Here is a 19,990-nt window from a genome sequence, read left to right on the forward strand (position 1 = left end):
CCATCGAATATTACTAGCTATTTAGATCTCTCAGCTCTACCCACATGATTTTGTTCGATTAATGACTCAATTTTCTACTTGACTGGCTTATTTTAAACACTTGCTTTTATTGTACCACTCGGTTGAAAATTGTTTGCCATTCACAGTGAATCGCAGTGGTTCCCGATAAAATTCAAACTTGGAAACAGTTTAAATAAATGCGCATTTATTCCAAATATTTAGTTTTAAAATACTGTAAAATATATATATTCAATTATGTAAATACATCGCAGTGAAATACACAATTTATATAGTACTTCGTTAGACACTAAATACAACTTTGCCGTTTCCTTTTACATCGTAAGATTCACTTAATTAGAGATACATATATTTATTTATTGTATATTTAAATAGCTATATAAGGCCCCCACAAAACAGTCCGGGCGCTGGATGAGCGAGTGAAATAAATGTTGAATGCAATTTTCGAATACAACAAAAATAAAATAATAAACACATACGATTTTAAATTGTATTTACTAAAATTTATGGACGTGGTTACTTTACCAAAGGGTAATTTCAGGAATTGTTCGTAAAATTACAATTTCGACCTCTGAACCACTGAAACGGCTTTCATTTGATTTGTTTTCGAAAGGGGGTTATTGGATTATTGTTGTTTCTGCATGCCAGAAAGTGGGCCGTTTGGCCTAACACCCAGATTCTTGTAGGCCTTTCCGCCATTGCGCTCCCATTCCCGATTGAATTCATGGTCCAGAATCTCGGCGCCACGCTTTCGCGTGAGACCCGTCTCCTCCAGGCTCAGCTCGCACATTTGCATGTCGTCCGTGCCGGCAACCAACAGAATCGGCGGCTTGTCCGCATGCAATTCCATCTGACGGGCGATCCACTGGCCATCAAAGTGGGCATACCACAAGCCACGCTTGGCTGTAAAAAAAACAACATTAAATTATGATTGTATGTTCTATGGATGAAACTTACTGTTGTCCGGGGCATTGGCTCGCATGAAGGGTATGCGGAAGTAGCGATGTTGGGCCGTCACAATCTGTTGGATGGGCTGCACAATCGGGGGCTGCTTGAAGGCTGTCGAGATGGTGGGTTTATAGAGATGGCGGCTTCTCTGGCACACATGTAACTTACCAGCTTCCATAACGCTGCGTGGTGCACGCTCGTTCTCATCCATGGTGGTGCGTTTGCGATTCTTTGCCTTCCAGGCATGGTACACCTTCAACCGGCGATGGAACTCCTGACGACAGGCCTGTAAAAAAATAAAAGTTAAAAAATGTCCATTGGTAGATTCCTATCCGCCCTACCTCCAGCAGCTCAATATCACAGGACGTGTTGATAGCATCGCGCAGCTCCGAGTACTTCCATTTGGACAAGTCGTACTTCTGCTTGCCCAGGGCCTGTTGCTGTGCCCGAACATTGTCCGATCTATAGTTGCACAGTAAAGTTATGGATTAGTATATCAATAATTAAAATAAATGCAAGTTAAAGCGCAAGCAAAAAAGTGAGTCATTGATGGCATTACAATGGGAGGAATTTACTGGCAAAAGACTTGCGAGAGATTAGACTAAAAGCCGATGTGAATTGTAGTAGGAGGTATTTTTACGGATGATTCGGATTAGTGGACATGAGCTCTTTACTTTAGGTAGATGTTAGTAATTTTAGTTTTAGTGAGAGAATGTTTTCAAAACCAGCACCAACTCACTTATTCAAGTACCGCGAAGCAATGTTTGACACAACTTGTGTAAAACTTTTGTTTTTAAAAAGAATATACAGAAAGTTAAAGCATATAGAAAGTAAAGTAAATATGTCGTTCGTTTATCCAATTAGTGAAAGCAAGAAGAGATTGACAAAATTTACAAGAGTTTACAAGAGTATTGTACATATGTATGTATAAACATTATAAAGCGTGCTATACCTGATCAATTTGTTGGAACCCATGGGAGAGGCGTCATTGATACCACTGTGTTGTTGTGTTTTCAGTTTTTCGGATGTGTTTTTTGGGTGGTTTTTGTGTGTGTTTGTGGATGGTGTGGAGAGTAGATTGCGTGTGGAGGGGGGAAAAGGGAAAAAGTTGGTGAGTTTTCAGGAATATTTCAGTAGATTAAATTATAAAATATAATAAACCACGTCACAAGATATCTGTATATACAATTGTTGTCTCCCCCGAGTCAAATATAATTCGTTTAACCCTTATCTTATCACCCAAATATTTATAGTGGAATCCCCATTAATTGAGGATTTCGTTGCCTACACCTCACCCTCGTCATTTCCTGTAAAATGTTTTGTTTCCCCAATGTTTTTCCAGGAACTACTCAACATACTTGCGTATAACAGGAGGACTGTCTTCCACCTGGCCATTGGATTCGCTGGCGAGGCGCAGGGCCAATTCATGATCGCGTCGTTCCTGTTCAAGCTGCTGGCGATATTTGGCATCGTCCTTGGCCTCCTTTTGGAGCTGTTCCTGCAGTGCCAGAGCAGCGCGACGATCCTCCTCTTCCTGGCGCAATCGCTGCGCTTCTGCATGCTTGCGGCGTGTCTCCATCTCGACTTTTCTGTGGGATCGAATATTTAAATACCGTTCTACAAATGTGAATTTTCTACTAACAGTCGCTTGTTTTCGGCTTCTTCGCGTTGGCGGTTCTGTTCTGCCTCCTTCGCGGCCCGTTCGGCCTCCAGGGCCTCTTGAATCTTGCGCAGTCGTTCCTGCTCATCGGCTTGCTGCTGCTCCTTTAGTTTGGTATTCAGATCAACAGTCAGCTTATTCATATTGGCCATCACCACAGTGTACATGGAGTCGATTTCGCGTTGGGTAATGCGGGGATTCCACTGAAAGAAAGAACCCGGTTAGAAGGGTTGGGGTCCAGCAGCATAGAACAAGTCTCACGACATACCTTGATAGTTTTAATGGCATCATCGATCTGCTTGTAGATATCATTAACACCGCCAACGATTTCGTCGCGTCCCATCTTCAGTCCGTTGGCGATTTCGATTGTCTTGAGAGTGTTCGTTCGGATCTTGTTGATCTTGGCAATGCCTTGGTAGCGTGGTCGATGCTGCTTTCTGGCCAGAAATCCGCGAGCAATGCGCTGGGCCATCAGAACGCACTTGTTGCGGAAGATGATGCGATTGCGCACTGAGTAAGAACAATTCATTACAATCAAGAGAATATACTTCAGAGAGATCTAAGGATAACTCACTCTTGATGACGCACAGAGCTCCCAGCGCGGACTTGACCCAACGCGAGCGAATCAGCCACTTCTTTACCTTGGCCACAATGGCCAGCATATTCTCTGGATCGGAGCGCATGATGCGATCAAACTCCACAAACTTGCCGGGCCGGAAGAAGACCTTGGTGATGCCAAACTTAAAGTCCTTTGCACTTAGATTGAGGGACTGGAACATGGCCTCGCAGAAGGTGCGAGCCGGCAGCGAGACCAGCTCTGGGGGCAGCACAGACTTGTACATGTTGTACAGATCGGCGAATAGCACACGCGATGGGAAGCCATGCTCCATGAGCTCCAGCACCGATATGGTGCCCGAGCACTTCAGCTGGGCCAGAGCCAGGCTGCCCTCGAACTGGCGATCGACCATCTTGCTGTTGGGTTTGATGCAGCGGATAAAGTTTGTGCCCTGCGGGGAAACAACAATCATTAGTCGAAGGGCAGCGACGGGAAATGGGTTCTCTACTCACATTCTGCTCTAGTTTCTCCATCAATTCCCCCAACTGCGTCTTGAATTTGGAGCCCACGGAGATGAAGTTCAGCTTGCCCCGAATGGAAGTGCTGCTGCCCGAGGGGAATAGGCTCCTCAGCAGGGGATTCACGCACTCCTGCATTAGGGCCTCCAGGGAGGCGTGCAGGGCATCGTTGTTCTTCTCGATAAACTGTTCGGTGTTGTAGCAGACGGCGCCGGCAAAGTGACGCACCAGGAAACCCTCCTCGTCGCGCAGCGTGCGGTGAGCCTTGAGGCGCGAGGATCGTGGCAGACCCAGGCGATAGTGATTCGCCCAGGACTTGTGGACCTCGGCAGTGAAGTGAGATGGCGATGGCTTCGGCAGCTTGGACTCCTCGTCGAGCAGCGTGAAAATGCCATTGGACTTGGCCTCGATCAGGTCGATGATGTCTTGGTTGTCGGTGAACGTGATCTCGGGCACATTGAGACCCTCGCGCTTGTACAGCTCCTGCTCGTTCTTCAGGATGTTGTCGTTGAAGAACTTTTGCAGCTTCTCGTTGCAATAGTTAATGCAGAACTGCTCGAACGAGTTCACGGTGAAGTACTCGAAGCCCGCAATGTCGAGGACTCCAATGTAGAAGTTGGAGGCTTGGAAGGGTATGCTCTGATTGATGAGACCCACGATCCGATCGAAGAGGCGACTGTAAATGGCCTTGGCCAACGCATCGCGGGCGTTGCTCGCCTCGTAGATCTTCAAAGGAACCCTGCGTGGATCGAGTGGATAAATAAGATAGAAAGATCAATGTGAAAAGCGTCGCACTTACATGATAACCGTGCCCTTGAAGCCGCCTCCTTTGCTCTGCATCACGCGAGACACTAAAGCCGTACGCAGCTCCGTTTGATCCACGCCCAAGAGTCCGCTGGTGATAGTCACCGAGTGCTCCGTGGCTTCCGACACCTGACAGCCACCGCGCACATCGTCGGGTATCTCCTCGAAGGCAATGTTGCCCAAGTGCAGAACGGCAGCCACCAGCGAGTAGATGCCCAACTTCTCCTCCTCCGAGAGACCCAATCGGCCGAGGGCCTTGTCCAGATTCTGAAAGTGCTGATAGTCATCGATAATGGGATCCTTGAGAGGGCCCTTCTGCTGGTGATTCTTCGACTTTTGAGAGCCGGGAATGAGTTGCTCTGTCTTGGCATTGGCAAAGTACTGCGTGCAGCCGGAGAGATACTAAAGACCGAGAAATATACGACTCATGAGCAAGGATTGAGATGCGAAGCGATCTCTTTCAACGAACCCTATAGTCATCTGGTTTTCCCAAATGTAGTTTGTCGCGCAACTGCTGCGGTGCTCCGGCCAGGAGCATGTAGAAGACATGGTAGTTGCGCTCCTCCGCACTCTGCGTACAGATGCGACTCTTCTCCAGCAGATAGTGGGAGATGTAGCCGCCCACCACCTGGCACTTGGCATCATAGTGCACCTCAATGAACTTTCCAAAGCGCGAGGAGTTATTATTTCGAGTGGTTTTCGCATTGCCAAAAGCTTCCAGCACAGGATTGGCTAACAATTGGACGGATCTCTGTCAGTAAACGCACAATTTCTGGGGTATAAATAACTTTCTTACCATCTAGGATCTTGGTTTCTATGGGCCCGGCACTGTCGTGTGAGTAGCACAAGAATTTGAGCAGGTACTTGGTGGACTCCGTCTTACCGGCACCCGACTCTCCGGACACGATGATGGACTGCGACAGTTTATAGACTCGCATATCCCGTATCGCCTTATCCGCTGTAGGAAGACCATAGTAGAGGTTATCGTTCTATCTATATAGTCGTGTCAAGCGCACTCACCAATGGCAAAGACATGCGGCGGCAGTTCGCCCAGCGAACGGCCATTGTACTTCTTGATGGTATCGGGTGCATAGAGCTCCTTGATCTCACGGTACGGATTAACGGCGATCAGTATATTGGCCACATAGGTCTACGTTAAACCGGATATAAGTTTATTCCAGTTTCGTTTATTCTACGGGTTATTTCAAGTACTCACGTAGATCTTGTCTTTGTAGTAACGTGTCTTCAGATTGTCCAGAAATGTGGCCTCGTTGAGCAACATGAGTTCGCCTGGAAATTCAAGTAAAGTCACAATCAAGTAGGTTAGTAAAACGTCTGGGGCCTGATGCGAGACTTTATGGCCCTAGACAACTACTTTCCCCTGCCTTCTGGGAGGCAGGGCTTAGGTCGGGGGTCATGCAAGCAGCAAGCGTGGCTAATGGTTCTGATGTTTACGTGAGGGAACATTGCCATTTGATCGTCGTGAAACACGGTCATGAAACAGGGGATTTTGCAAACATTAAAGATCCAGAGATCTCATCTGTCACGTTGTTAGAAAGATCATGCTCAATTTGAAACTAATGTACTGGAAAGACGTGTTCTAAATACTTGGAAATTTCTACGCCAAAGCGGTGTTATCTACTGGGGTAGATAAGATTCGCCGATGCTGTAGATGCTGTAGTCTTCACGAATAATATCAATAAGCGATATTTGCTTGCTCCACTCGAATGTTTGTTCTTTCCCTTTCTTTTCGCATTTATGTAACATTTTCAAGGGTAGATAAAAGGCCTTGGCCCCCCACACAGTGGGTCGGTTTCCCATGAGAGATTACTTACAGTTATCATCATGATCCTGTGGTCCATCGCACGAGGAGTGAATGTCATCGTAGCTGCAAGTACGCTTCGGATATTTACGATCGATTGGCGTGACCTCGAACTCCTTGGTACCGATTTCCGTAATGCGACCCTGTATATACCCCTCGGTGGGATCCCTCGCCCACACGAGTTGGGTGTCCTCCAACATTTTGCGCACTGAAAGAGAGAACGAAACAAGAAGAATCCAAAAGTTAATATGTACTATTATTCATAACTGGTAATGGATCGCTGAAAGGTATGACGCGGGGCAGTATCACTCCAAAAATCTTATCTACCTCGTCCGCTGCTACGAATATTACCAACACACAGAGAGAGAGAAAGAGGAACGAGGAGCCCAACCAAATACCAAAAAAACGCGGCTGTGATCTAGAGTTCCTGAATTCCGAATGGCAACTGTGGAGCGCACTCAGCTGTAGCGATCACCGATCACCGTTGTCGGCGCTGCTGCTGCTGCTTCCAGCGTCGCTCTCTCTGGAACAGTCATTAAGGCCCGCTTTGCCGCTCTGCTGCCGGCAGGGGGGAGCCACAGCCACAGCCATAGGCCATAGTAGGGGACCGGACCGGTGTTTTATGGGTACGTTTTGGATGAACGTGAACATTTCTTAGCTATTAACTCTACCTGTGCTTTGCCCTCTCTCTGGCTCTTTTATTTGCTCTCTGGTTCGCGCTCTCTCTCTCCGCCTATTGTTCTCGAGTGTCGCTGTGGCAATATGTATACCCTGTACTCCTAGACTGCAAGGGTCTGTAAGTGCCGACACACGCCGCCAAAGTAAACACAACGAATCTGACTTTCTATCGAGTCTCAATACAATAAATCAAGGAATACCTATAGTATTTAAGATCTGTATATCGGCAATGACCTCCACGTGGTATCCCATTGTCGACTCTCTTGTATAAGCCATTCTCTCTTGTTCTGACTCTTGGTTTCGCCTGCTTCTTTTGCCTCTCGCTTCGTGTCTACTTCGCTGGTTACCTTTCTTGGTCATGCACTGACTCTGACTCATGGGCGTAGTGGTGTCGTTCTGCAGTGGAGTTGATAAGCGGCGGCCCTGCGTGTAGGTGTCTCTCTCGCTCTCTCTCGCTCTCTCTCTCTCTCTCTCACTCCACAAAAAAGCAGCGGCCCTGTTATGGGATTTGCTAAACACCTCTGTTAAACCGCTGGGGCCAGCTCTAGCATCAATCTGTTTAAACAGTCGGATATATGGATAGAAAACCGCAAGCTTTCACAGTGCCCCTTACCCTCCTCTCTATGTACGGGTACATGTGTATCTCTCTCTCTCTCTCTCTCTTTCTCTCTCTCTCTTCGGGTTATCTGATTTCGGAAAGCGAGACGATGACGTTGGAAATTGTTTCAGCAGCAGCGTCAAGGTGAAATTCATTTATTTCGCTCTCGCTGGGTTAATGGTGCACCAGGGTTCGGGGCGCCTCTGCCCTCTGTCTGCATCCCTTTCCCCCTCTCCACTGTTTCCTCTTTGAACTGCACTTCATTTGTGTGTGTGTGGCTGTGTGTGTGTGTGTAGTCACTGCGACAGTTTTGGAGATGGCATTTGTTTGGGGAAGAAGAGCGAGAGAACAAATAGATTTACTGTTGGATCTCCCTGCTCCTCCATTCGCTCCCCGCATTCATCAAGATAAATTTGTTTCAAAGTGCTAAATTATTAAATGATTGTTGGGCATTCATTATATTATGTGTTTCGCCAAATGAGTCGTCGTCCGTCAGTTCGCGTTCTGTTTTGTGGGGGTTTGTTTGTTTGGGTTTGCTTTGACGCGTGAGAGAAAAAAATTGTCGACGGATATCGAATCAGTGGGTTCTGAGAACGATGCTCTGGGTGTGTGGGTGTCTATACCCTGTTTATGCCAAGGGTAGTACGGTTTTTGGGGAGATTTTTGCAATATTTCTGGCTTTTGCGAAATCTTTATAAAAATCGGAATCGCCAAGAATTAGAATCTCATATAGTTCAGAAGTTCTCTGAAAAGCCCTTTTCTGTACCTAAATACACTCCAATCAAGCTCAACAATCCATCAATATCGGATCACTATCAATCTGAAAGAGTATAAAGAACTTCGACTCCCGAAATTAGGCATCCAATTTGTATTTTGTATTGTGGGTGCAGCAACACCTATAATTACTGGTGTTGTTCTGTAGAATCGTTTAACGACTCGTGATTTGTAGAAAAAAGCATCAGAAATCTATTCTATAGAGCTTGCGCTTGGAGAGAACTGTTTTGTATTACCTTAAATATTTGGAAAGAAGGTTGCAATCGTTTCAAAAAGATAAAACATGCAAACAATCGATCAAATTCTTTGGCTTACTTTATTAGTACTAAGTGAAAGCTCTATTTGATGGAAGTTCATATAAGAAGAGCGATATACCGACAGAGGGGCGCTGCTGCATGACCCGCGATGCGTTTAACCGAATGGATAGCGATTATACCCTTTACGAGAAATATTCAGCGCGCTTCCTGCTCAACCAAAGGTAGCTACAGACATACACACTCAGCAGGGCATCACCTGTATACATACACCTGCCTATGTTTGTTATATACAACTGATGTGGTAACAATAGACGACGGATAAGATAGCAAAACCTCAACACATATTGGATTCTCACGCACATAAACTAACTAAACGAAAAGTATTAGTCAACAGAACTTTGGTAATGCTCTCATAAGAAGTAATACAAATTTATGTACATTAAATGTAGACCTACATATCTCTACTAAACTTGCTCGGAATTCCCCCCAAACTGATGACTCATGCCGCTCTTTAATCCTTATTCAACCTTAAAGTCAAACGATTTGAGCCACAAACTAAGTCAAATCTTATCAACTAAAGAGGCTTGCCCTTAAAAGAACTCATTTGTGTCTGTTCCCAATTCGAATGAGTCACATTTTCTTTTAGCCGTTCTAGCCGCTAGCTCAATGCTTGAGGGATTTGGAAACCTACTCAATTTAATGAAAAATAAATCCGATGCTGATATCGAGAAAATGCTTTCTCATTTATCGAAGCATGGCCCGGCCTGTAATGTATCCATCATAATTAGCCCAGTTTTGTCGGCAAGAAATTGGAGCTTAACCCCAACATATGGCTGAAATCGCTTTATAATGTGCCGGAGGAAAATTAACAACAATTACTCAGGCAATTTAACATATAATCTTGATTATGCAGAGAGCGAAAAAAAAGTAATGACTGAGAGATGCAGAAAGTCGGAGGGAGAGTCGTGTCTATGCAGTTCTTTTGTATGCAACACTGCAACACAATCACGGCCCCGTTGTCGCCTCTGTCGCTTCGCAATTTGTCTGGGGAGCTCTTGAGGCTCTTCTCCGTGGCCCAGCCATGAGACGGCGGCATAAATTACAAATTGTGCAAAAAGTGAAGTTGCCTAGGAACAGAAAAAATACGCCAGAAGAACGCAAAGAAGGCAACTTTTGATGGCCGTTTATGTGGAGAAGAAGAAGTTGCCTGGCAGCATTCTTGCTGATTGCATAGCATGGAAATGCAAGTCTCTGCCACTGCCACCGCCACCGCCACTGCCTCTGTCCCCCAGTTCCCACTCTTTTTTTTTTTCAAGACAGGCAACCAAGTGTGGCAGAAGTAGCAGCAGGCATAAATGAGTTGATGGCGAAGGAAATGAAATGCTGGAAGGCGACGACATTGACAATGGACAAGGGCCACAGTCAGAGCCAAAGCAGAAGCAGAAGCAGGAGACGAAGGTGTGGAAAATCAAGACACAGAGAGACGCAGACAGAGACCTCTAAATATGGTTGGTGAAAACGAATAGGAAGGTGGCCCAAGACATGTTCAAGACAGGGCCAAGAGCTTATGAAATGTGAACCTTTTATGGCCCCAGTAAATGATAAACTGTAGCCGAGAATGGAACCGCTACAAAAGAGACAAATGGGAGAAAAACTAACAGGCTTATTGGCCCACAGTGCGTGTACGTAATCCGAGCACATGCACTGACACCGACCGCACTCCGACCCGTCCTCTGACCTCTCGAGCCGTCCAGCAATTAGCCAAACGCTAAGCTCAGCAAAGCAGACGCCTCTCCGTGATTTTCTTGAAGGAAGCATAGACAGTGTTTACTTTTAAGGGTGGAGTGCAGGTATTACAGAAAGAGAGGGGGTATGGTGCAAAGTGAGGGGCTGATATCATCGTTTAAACTGTTTACCGTCTCGCCCTTTTCCGACCAAACAGTGTTGCGTGCTTGCCATTTATTAGTGGAACTTCCGTGCCAAGTGGAAGACTTTTTGGGGTGGTCTTTCACCATTGCCTCCATCTATAACCATTTTTTAAAGGCACTGAACTTTTGATGCAATTCCATAAAGACCAATGCTCTACTATCTGAATTCTGAATACGATTTCGATCTCTGACCGATATACAGGAGTAAGTATCGAAGTCGAGTATGTATACTCGTAGATAAAACAAGATTCTTTGTGGCTTCACAAAGGAAGAAAGTAATGAACCATAAAATCAACCGAAAAGATTGCAAAATTCTTAAAAAGATTTGTTTCAATAAGTATTCTTTCCTTGATTAAGACGACAGTTTTTAGATCGTTTTTAGGAATCCTATGAGCCAAAGAAATGTCCTTAAATGTGGCTAAGTTTTCGCCTTTTCCTGCTTTTCTTCCCCGAACATTTCTGTAAAAGTGAACACCTCCTTTGGCTTCCTTTGCCGTTTATATCCAAATTTATTTGCATCCTTAGCTCTATACCTCAGTTTAGACGGCCAGGCCCAACCCGTCAGATTGGCCGAGCGGTCTAAGGCGCCAGATTTAAGCTCTGGTTCTCGAGAGAGAGCGTGGGTTCGAACCCCACATCTGACATGACTTGAAAATTTAATATTTTTCGTGTTTTTTGGTTTAATTTTTCTTGGAACGAGATTAAAAAAGGCATAAAATGTTCTGTATTTAATTTTAGGAATTTTAAATAGCAAAATGTGCTATATTTTGTGAATAAATGAATCAAATTTAAATAATTTTTACAAAAAACGTCTTGGAATTCTTACTATTCAGTGGGAAACTCTAAATGAATTATTATTACTATTTTTGAATTCTATTTCAACTGCTACCAAGAAAAGGTCTAGTAAATAATTGGAAGCCATTTAGCTGAATTTCCACCCTAACGACTTTCATTAAATAATTATCTTTTGTAGATAGAGCCCTCTTTGTAGACGACCAAATAAATGGGGTAAATAATAAAAATAACTCAGACAATTGCCACCTCCTTAGCAGAGTCTTGAGATAAGATTATTATTGGGTTTTAATGAGTGCAACGACAATTAAGCCAAGTTAATTGAACCTACCAGTGCCAGGGTTGTGCAGCTCTTTGTTGCTGCTGTAGAAATCCATTTTGTGGGTTCAACTGCAGTCGCGCCTCTCAATAGGTTAATTGCAGGGCAATGCACTGAGCTCTAAAGACTCTGGAGGACTGAACACGAGGGTGTGAAGCTACCCGCAAGAGGGTTGCGTCCCAATGCTTGCGATGGTCTGAATCTTCGCTGTAGATTTTCTTAGTACTCCACCCCGTAGGCCTGACAATAACAACGCTTCTGCCAGGGGAATTGATTTTCACTTTTTTTTTTGCCGCTTTTCACTATCGATTAAACACTTTCCATATGCAGCGCGCGACCGGTACGCTTTGGGTACCTTTGGCCTCACATCTGTTGGATAATTTCCACTGCGATTATCCAAGACACAAAATACGTTTCACTTTTAATTCAATTTTCTATGCACTAATCGAATTTCGAATTTTCGCTGGAAAAGCAAGTGTTGCTGCGTTGATGGCTAACTCTGACCTACATTACGGTTTAAATGCACTGAAAGATGGAAAGCAGATGAGCCGCGAGGCGAGCAAGCAATATGGAGGTGAAGTCTGGCGCCCGTCTCTGCGTGCACTCGCGTGTATCTAAGAAATCTGTTGCGATGCTGAACTTTTGACTTTTGCCCGTAGTTGCAGCTCTCGATGTATCTGTTATTGTGGTTGTAGTCGTTGTCGTTGTCGTTGTCGTTGTCGATGCTGTTGCCGTGCAGTTTTCACCCAGTAACCGAGTTCTCCGTTTCGGGGCACCCCGCCCCAGAAAATTATAGCCGAAGCGCAGTGCTGACGATGATGATGATGATTCCCTGGCGATGGCGACTCGTGGCACGTGGCGTGGTGACTGCAGTGAACGCGCGACATGCACTGATTCGGCTTGCGGATTCTGGACGGGCGGCAGCGGCAGTCATCGTCATCTCGACCTGACTGGCTCTCTAAACGGGGTTGCAGCTTTGTTTACTGCGCCGAATCCGCAATTACCGAGGCATCGCCGCTCTCTATATGGGTTCTAATGTGTGGGTGCCACAGTAATGCCTCCAGTTGCGTGCCCGGCACACAGACAATGGGCCCTCTTGCCTCGCTCTTGCCACTTGCCACAAGTGTGTGCCACCGAGTCACCAGCAAGCGCACTCACGCACAGCGAAGCTTCCTTCGCAGGGGATCGCATAACAACTTCCGGGATGGCGCTCCTCTTTCAAAGCTTTTGCTTCACTTCAATTGGCAAATTGAGTTATTCATACTTTGTCGAAGCAACAGCTGCTTGACATGCATTCAACAAGGGTGGTGGGCCACCCCTGTACAACACTCCACATGGGGCTACTGCTTTAAGTTCTTTTGGGTGTTTAAAACAAGGTGATTTGAATGAGAACAACATGAGATTAGCGATTACAAGCAGATGCAATTGATAGCGGCATCGTCACGCAAGCTTTTAAAAGCTTTCATAGGAAAGGGGGTGGGTAGCATCTGCCGAGGCAGTGGGTGATGGGTAGGTGGAGGGGTGAGTCAGAAAGAGAAAGAGCAGCCTCCCTGAACTGTGACGTACTAACAGACATTTTCGTATGTCCAGGGTTGCGGCCAAGGGGAGGAAATAGCACGCATTGTCTGCCTATCAGCTGTCTGTGCAGAAACCGTAATCTCTTGATCAACGCCACGGTACGAAAATGGAATATAAAAACGAAAGACAGAAAGAGAGAACATTTGCTATATCTGCCATTTCTTTCTCTCATGGCAGGCGGCTGTAGTGTATAAATAAATGAATAGCAATGTATGTATGTCTGTTTGTGTGATTGCAAATTTCTGGCATTCAAATTAACATAGAATACTTGACAAACGAGGGGTGCCTTGGCTCAAGACCCGCCCAGGACATGACAATTATTTGGTTAATTTTTCTTCTTTCATCCTTTTTTGATCTTTTTCTACCTTTAGCCTCCACAGCTAACGAAAAAAGGTCTCCAATCAGATAGTAATAACGTATTTAGAATGAATTTTTGCAGCCGAATGTCAAGGAAATGTATTTTGAGCCTCAATCCAAACAAAAATACAAACAGCACATAACGCACACATGCAGAGCATAAAACACCCCTGAGAGCATAACCAACCCGGGCGTGAACGAAGCCGACGCTCATACAGCTCGTTTAGACAACGACGCCCGACGAGTCAGGTTGGCCGAGCGGTCTAAGGCGCCAGATTTAAGCTCTGGTTCTCGAGAGAGAGCGTGGGTTCGAACCCCACACCTGACAAGTGGTGGATACTTTTTATCTTTTTTTTGTCATATCCTTAAAGAGGGAAGTATCGCCGACTATAAATTCATATTTTACAGTCTATCCATTAAAATGATTCCTCAGTTTTAAAGCTTTCTGGTTGTAACTTTGTTTTAGATAGTTTTAGTTTTGGCAATATATTAGTTGATCCTTGCCATAGGACCATTCGATTCTTGCTTATAAAGAAAGTCAAATCAGGAAAATATCATATGATGTCGTATCAAAGATTTCCGTTGTGACTAAAATTGCAACTGCACCCAAAAAGGGTAGGAAAATATACATAAATATCTACATACATATATGGAAATATATGTACATACATATTTATGTACGTATATCTTTGTAATGAAAAACTGTTCTACCGTTGCGAGTAACCGAGGTTCACCTTCCGGTCGGTCGGTCGGTCGGTCGTCTGGACAAAAGCCCCTCGAGCCCCAAGCGATAACCAAACACACAATCCGGGGGCCGACAGGTGCCGTTGTGGTGTGTTTTTTCTGAATAATTAATAATCATGTTGTTCGTTATGGGCCTATTGTTTTGGGCCACAGCTTTGTTATGCATTCTGTTGCATTGCGCAACAGAAAATGAAAAACAGTTAAAGAAATGCACACAACGGTTAAGGGCAGCGGCCAGCACGGGGGCCTTACCTTTTGGGCTTAAAAAATGGAGGGAAAACGTTGGAAGTATTGAATCAATCACACACAATCGATTCGTTTGCGGTTCGAATAATTCAGTAGAGATGATCTCTTAAATTACTATATAGGGGCCTTTTCAAAATCAAATGAATTCATTTTAAAATTCAATATGAAATAATTGGTGTTGAATAATGGGTGTGTGGGCTTTTATTGGGTATTCGAAATTTGATTTTCTTTAGCCCATATTTGGTTATTCAACCCCACTGTTTTCCCACTGTCTTTCTCGCACTTTGACCCATTTCTTGGGCCTTTGGGTCGCACATATTTTTGCCACTTCCCTGTAAACAAAACAGGGCCAAAACAAAGAGAAGGAAACGAAGACACCGAAACAATTGCCATCATTTCATAACCAAGTCAAGTCGTCGCCCCGTACGAGTATGCCATTCTACCAACTGTAAAAAAATGGAAGAAAAAAAACACAATTTGAATTGCTCGGAATATGAAACACAGCCCCAAAACCGAAACCATAAGACGAAGCAGTATCTCGGTAATAAAACCATGAAAATTGTGTAATAATTGCGACACTTTTCGTGGGTTACAAGCCATGAAGAAGCCCAGCGATGAAGCGATGGGAAAGAAGTCCACCAGCGAACCGTTAGCAAAGAAATGTTTCTTGGCATTTCATTGGAATTTGATTAACATTGTTATTGTTATGGACAAAAGGCGCTTGAAATTGTTTGGATCGTGCCAAAAAGAGAGCGCGACAAATGCCTCATCTCTGGGTATCGTATCTGAAACCAGTTACGTTTTTCTGTCGATTCTGCAGTTCTTTGACCATATGCGAGTACGAGTACTTATTCGCGGAGAGCGTTTCAATATCAAGTTCAACCAGTAGTCGGAGGAGCAGCAGGCAGGGAGCAGGCAGCAGGGACGCGGCACTAACGGTGCGACAGGTTCAGATTCGTTTCGTTCGCGGTTGTGCAGCGCGCGGGGGCCCACAAGCCACCACGCCACATCGCACATTCGGATTCGATTCGGATGTTGCATGGATTTACAAGGCTGTGGCAGAAGAGCAGGCAGAGCAGCCAACCAGGCAACCAGTTCTACTTGTTTTGGTAGCAGATTTTGCAGCTGCCATTGGCCATCAAATGGGAGCACACAATGATGAGTCATTTTTGGTACAACTAGCCCGGCCCTCGAGGAAGACCAGAGCCATAGAGGAAACGGTCGAAAAGGCAATTACACGTGCAACAATAGAAGCTGCAGCAGCTGTAAAATTTATGGCCCAAACGTCACAGGAACATGGTTTTCAGTTCAGTTCAGTTCGGAGAGATAGAGAGGGCCGTAGAGAGCAGGGGGCCAGAGTTCACTGTACCGTAAAGCGTTGGCAAAGCAAAACGCTGAGCATGCGCAAAAGTCACATGCCGAAACAAGTTTTTGTCGGAGCGTTTTGTTGTTTCAATCTTTTTGGCTTATTTCGGTTTTTGTTTAGTTACTTTTCGTTTTCAGTTTTCATACTGTAATGCCCCAGAAATGCATAGTTAACTTACATACATATACACAATGCAACATCAGATCCGATCCCCCGATCGCCGCAGAGTTCAACGACTCCCCACGAATCGAATAAAGAGCGTGGAGCAAAGAGGGAAGAAATAAGAGGTAAATACCAAAGATTTTCGATAGTTAAACGTCGCGCAAGTGGAACCAATTAATGCAGCAGACAGCTAAGCAAAAACTCAACCAAAACCAAAAGAAAACTGAAAAAAGCAGGAAAGCTACAAAAATCACAATGGAAAAACGGTGCAATTAACGCTCGGGAATTTCCTAAGGTTCCGGCATCTCTCGTCTCGTCTACACTTACAGGAGAAATGTGCATCTCAAATTGGAGGAGAGACGTCTACTGCCTTTTGTTCTAAGGGTTAGAATACCAGAATCACTTTGTTCCATTCACTAATGGGAAATTCGAACAATTTGAATAGAGTATTGTCATTTGTATCGGCTGATTCCGTTTCCTGTCCGTCAACCGGCAATCAACCACGAGTATTATATGACTTTATAGCCTCACTCTTGCTTTCAGTTGATTAATGATTTTGAATTTTAAAGTGTTTTGATAATTAATTTAAATCTAAACATAAACCCAAAATAGAAATGCTGATGATGGGAAAAAGGTGTTGATTCGACTTTCTTTGTTTAGCAATACAACGAATATGGTTTCCTTTTCTGCTCAATAAATATCCATACACTCTACCATTACATGAGTACTCAGAACGTTGACAACGAAATAAGTATACTCCTCGCCGTCCAGTAATTTTGTTGTTGCAGGCCCCGACAAACAAATAATTGTACTGGGAAGAAAGATAAGATTAAATATCAAATGGGGAAAACGATAACACACTCCCCGAATAAACAGCGACTGACAAAAGAGAGAGCAGAGTCAGTTTTTTGGTGCTAAAGACAAAAGCCCCCAAAGCGTTGACCCAAAATAAACAGCACGAAGGGCAACCATAATATATACAATATTTTCCCATAGTCTTTCCCCCCATATGGGCTGATGCATACACATGTCCCCCAAGTGCACTGTAACGACTTGCAGCCGTTAAAACATATGGAAAATCTCTGAACATGTGCTTGAGGAAATGAGTTATGATGCTCCCGTCACACAAATCCATCAACGTCTGGGAGAATGGCAGTGGTAATGGACATAGGACTGTTCAGTCTTTGGAAGATCTTTGCTCAAGGGCACAGTCTTCTTAACGGATAAAGTTTGCTTTAAATTGCTGAAGTGATGGGAATGGAATATGTATATGGGAACTAGAAAATATCTTAAGCTAAGGGTATCCTCCCAAGAGATCTTACACTCCCATACCACTAGGACACGTTCGTCGAATAACATTGATTCGCCATTATACATGACTCCGCAACGCGTGATTCTGGTATTTTAACTATGTAAGATCCATTATTCCAAGTTCCCTTAAAACCAAAGCCAGTGTTTCCATATTTTTTACTCCACCTTAGGCCCAATTCTAGACCCTTCTGCGGTGACGCAATGCTTTGGTTTGAATCACCGTTGCAGTTCGTAATCTAAGGCTTATCGTGACATGTAACTCCAACAGGAAACTGAACTGTTAGCCCACCCATTTGATGGAAATTTGATGGAAGCACGTGTTGCTTTTGCACAATAAACAGAAGAAACATAAAGAATTAATCAGCGAAACCGAGCTGGAGTAAAATACATCTTAAATTATGCTAATCGTCAATCAAAACAAAGGCTGCAATTAAACCACACACACTCGATGTCTCCGACTCCGACTTCCACTCTGACTTTCACCCAACAAGCGGCAGCGCAACAATCGTCAGTCGTATGTTCAGTGTTTCACTTTTGGCATTATATGCAAATGGATCTAATGGCGCAGTCTCGAGCATTTCTTTTTTTTCAGATCTCTCGCTGAGTGCGTAGAGCGGAGTGGCCTCCTCTTCAAAGTGGGCTTACACATTTCGCGAAGGGATCTCTTCGACCAACTCTTTTGTTTCGGGGGCTGTTCGGAGGGAGCAAGCAGCTGTCCGCCGGTGACACAATGGACAACAGGAGAGGGGAGGTGATCGGAGGATCGTGATCAGAGGTTCCTGTCAGCTGTATGGTGCGGTGTGGCGCGCGCGTGTTGAGTCTTGTTTCGGCAACGAGGGCGGGTGGTCGGAACCGAGGGGAGGGGGCAGAGGTTTGGTCAGGGGTTTGAGTGACAGTAACAATAGCGACAACAACAAAGTAAATGCATCCTTTGCGCTGGTATATAGAGAGGGAACAGATACACACAAGTCGGTACTTGAATGCCCTGCAAAATAGCCAAAGAATACAGAATAAGGTATCGATTGGGTGTCAATCAGAGTTATCTGAATATTATCTTTAAGTTTTTAAGACGTTTTCCTCGAAAAAAAAAGTTCTGACAGGTTTCATTATTTGAAAAAATTGGGTATGGTAGATACTTGTTCCGTGTTCTCCCTTAACCCTTGATTAGAGTCTTAGCAATAGTTATACCTTCCCTTTAATGTGTTATACCCCGTCGGGTAGAAAGGGTATTGTCGAACTCGTTTAATTGGCTTTAAAATGCTCAGAATCGGATGGGCACGTTTCGCATATGAACGGAGTGGACATGGACACGCATGCGCCGCAGCCTGAAGGAGCGACGACGCCGCCATGACGCCTTCTCGATGATTTCCAAGGAACATAAATAAACGAAATGTGTCTCGGATGGAATGGTGTGGTGATGGTAGGACTTCCTATGCTTGGTGCTTGGGGAGAATGACACTTGTGTCGTCTCCTCTGCTCCGCTGGAAGACACAAATCTATCTTGGGGTATGCTTTAAAGACAAACAAACGTTGACATGCCCTCGACTCTTTCTATAAATAGAACCATTTCACTGTGTGTGTGTCTGTGTGTCTGTGGGGGTGCGGGACAGCTGAGGGAAATGGTGGTGGATTGCTTTGAGGGGGTGACAGAGAGGGAGAGAGGTTGCGACTGCGCCCCTCTTCGCTCGTGCAATTGGATTCATGGTCACGTTCACGGAACCCGTGCGACTTCCGTCTTCGCTTATCGATTGCCTGCACCCTAGTTATAGGAAAGTAAACCCATTTTATGGACAACAAACAAATCGGCTATAAATGCAAGCCGACTGTAGGCAAACATGAAGAGGGGCACAGGTGTTGGGTACGATACTCACATTTGATTTCTTCCAGAGGCTGGAACGGGTAACTAAGAACCTTAGTCGGAGACGCCGCCGCACGCACACATTTAGAACCGACGAAAGGGCGGAAGAGGAACAAATTTCTTTAATCTCTTCTATAAATTTAGGTCCATGAAACAACAAAATCGCAGTTTTAAAATTTTGAATTTCAAAACAACGTTTTTCTAAAAACGTTTTTATGTACAAATTTTGAAGTATTTAAACTGAAAAGGTTGTTGTTTTTTTTGTTCACTGTTTTGGATTTGGCAACGATTGTCCGTCCGAACGTAAGCGGCCCGCGGAACTAGCAACAAATAAACGACGATGTTAGACTCCACCCGCGCAGTTTTAAAAGTTGATGGATTAATATTTTTTTATTTATATAAATATTTCGCGGAATATATCAGCCGACTTTTTTGAACTCAGAAACAAACTCGGACACTACTTCTCTGGTCCGCGGTTCAATTTGGAGTAGAGGTGGAGAACTATCGATGCCACTATCGACACTATCGATGGTAGGGCACTATCGCGCTACTAAACTATCGATGGTTCAGAATAACCGTGGAAGCGTCTTAGCCCACTAAAGCCCCCTCTATTTAAATAGTTCAACTACTTGAGGTAAATGGCGGAAAATATTACTGATTGTAAATTCTTCTTGAGGATTCATGCCAGCTCTACGA

General features: G+C 44.6%; 1 protein-coding gene and 2 non-coding genes across 6 annotated transcripts; 2 read left to right on the plus strand and 1 right to left on the minus strand.

Annotated features, from left to right (window-relative positions):
• Positions 1-325: 325 nt before the first annotated feature.
• Positions 326-19,760, minus strand: LOC108156285 (myosin heavy chain 95F). Of its 4 annotated transcripts, none has more exons than XM_017287663.2 (18): positions 19,308-19,760; positions 6,340-6,534; positions 5,721-5,794; positions 5,525-5,654; positions 5,301-5,462; positions 4,974-5,236; positions 4,500-4,906; positions 3,695-4,439; positions 3,201-3,633; positions 2,895-3,136; positions 2,609-2,829; positions 2,325-2,555; positions 1,919-1,963; positions 1,706-1,750; positions 1,308-1,428; positions 1,135-1,252; positions 976-1,077; positions 326-921 (listed from the first exon to the last, which is right to left on the minus strand). In XM_017287663.2, the coding sequence occupies exons 2-18, from the start codon at positions 6,524-6,526 to the stop codon at positions 644-646; spliced, it is 3,804 nt and encodes a 1,267-aa protein (XP_017143152.1). In that variant the 5' UTR covers positions 6,527-6,534; positions 19,308-19,760; the 3' UTR covers positions 326-643. The 4 variants fall into 4 exon arrangements, with proteins under 4 accessions (XP_017143152.1, XP_017143149.2, XP_017143151.1 ...); XM_017287660.2 differs by lacking the exon at positions 19,308-19,760 and adding an exon at positions 11,685-12,524; XM_017287662.2 differs by lacking the exon at positions 19,308-19,760 and adding an exon at positions 6,654-6,765.
• On the plus strand, positions 11,122-11,205 carry Trnal-uaa. Its single transcript has one exon. It is a non-coding gene; the product is annotated as a tRNA-Leu (tRNA).
• Trnal-uaa lies at positions 13,852-13,935 on the plus strand. The gene has a single exon. It is a non-coding gene; the product is annotated as a tRNA-Leu (tRNA).
• Positions 19,761-19,990: the final 230 nt, after the last annotated feature.

The sequence above is a fragment of the Drosophila miranda genome, chromosome 2, assembly GCF_003369915.1.
Source record: "Drosophila miranda strain MSH22 chromosome 2, D.miranda_PacBio2.1, whole genome shotgun sequence".
NCBI lineage: Eukaryota > Metazoa > Arthropoda > Insecta > Diptera > Drosophilidae > Drosophila > Drosophila miranda.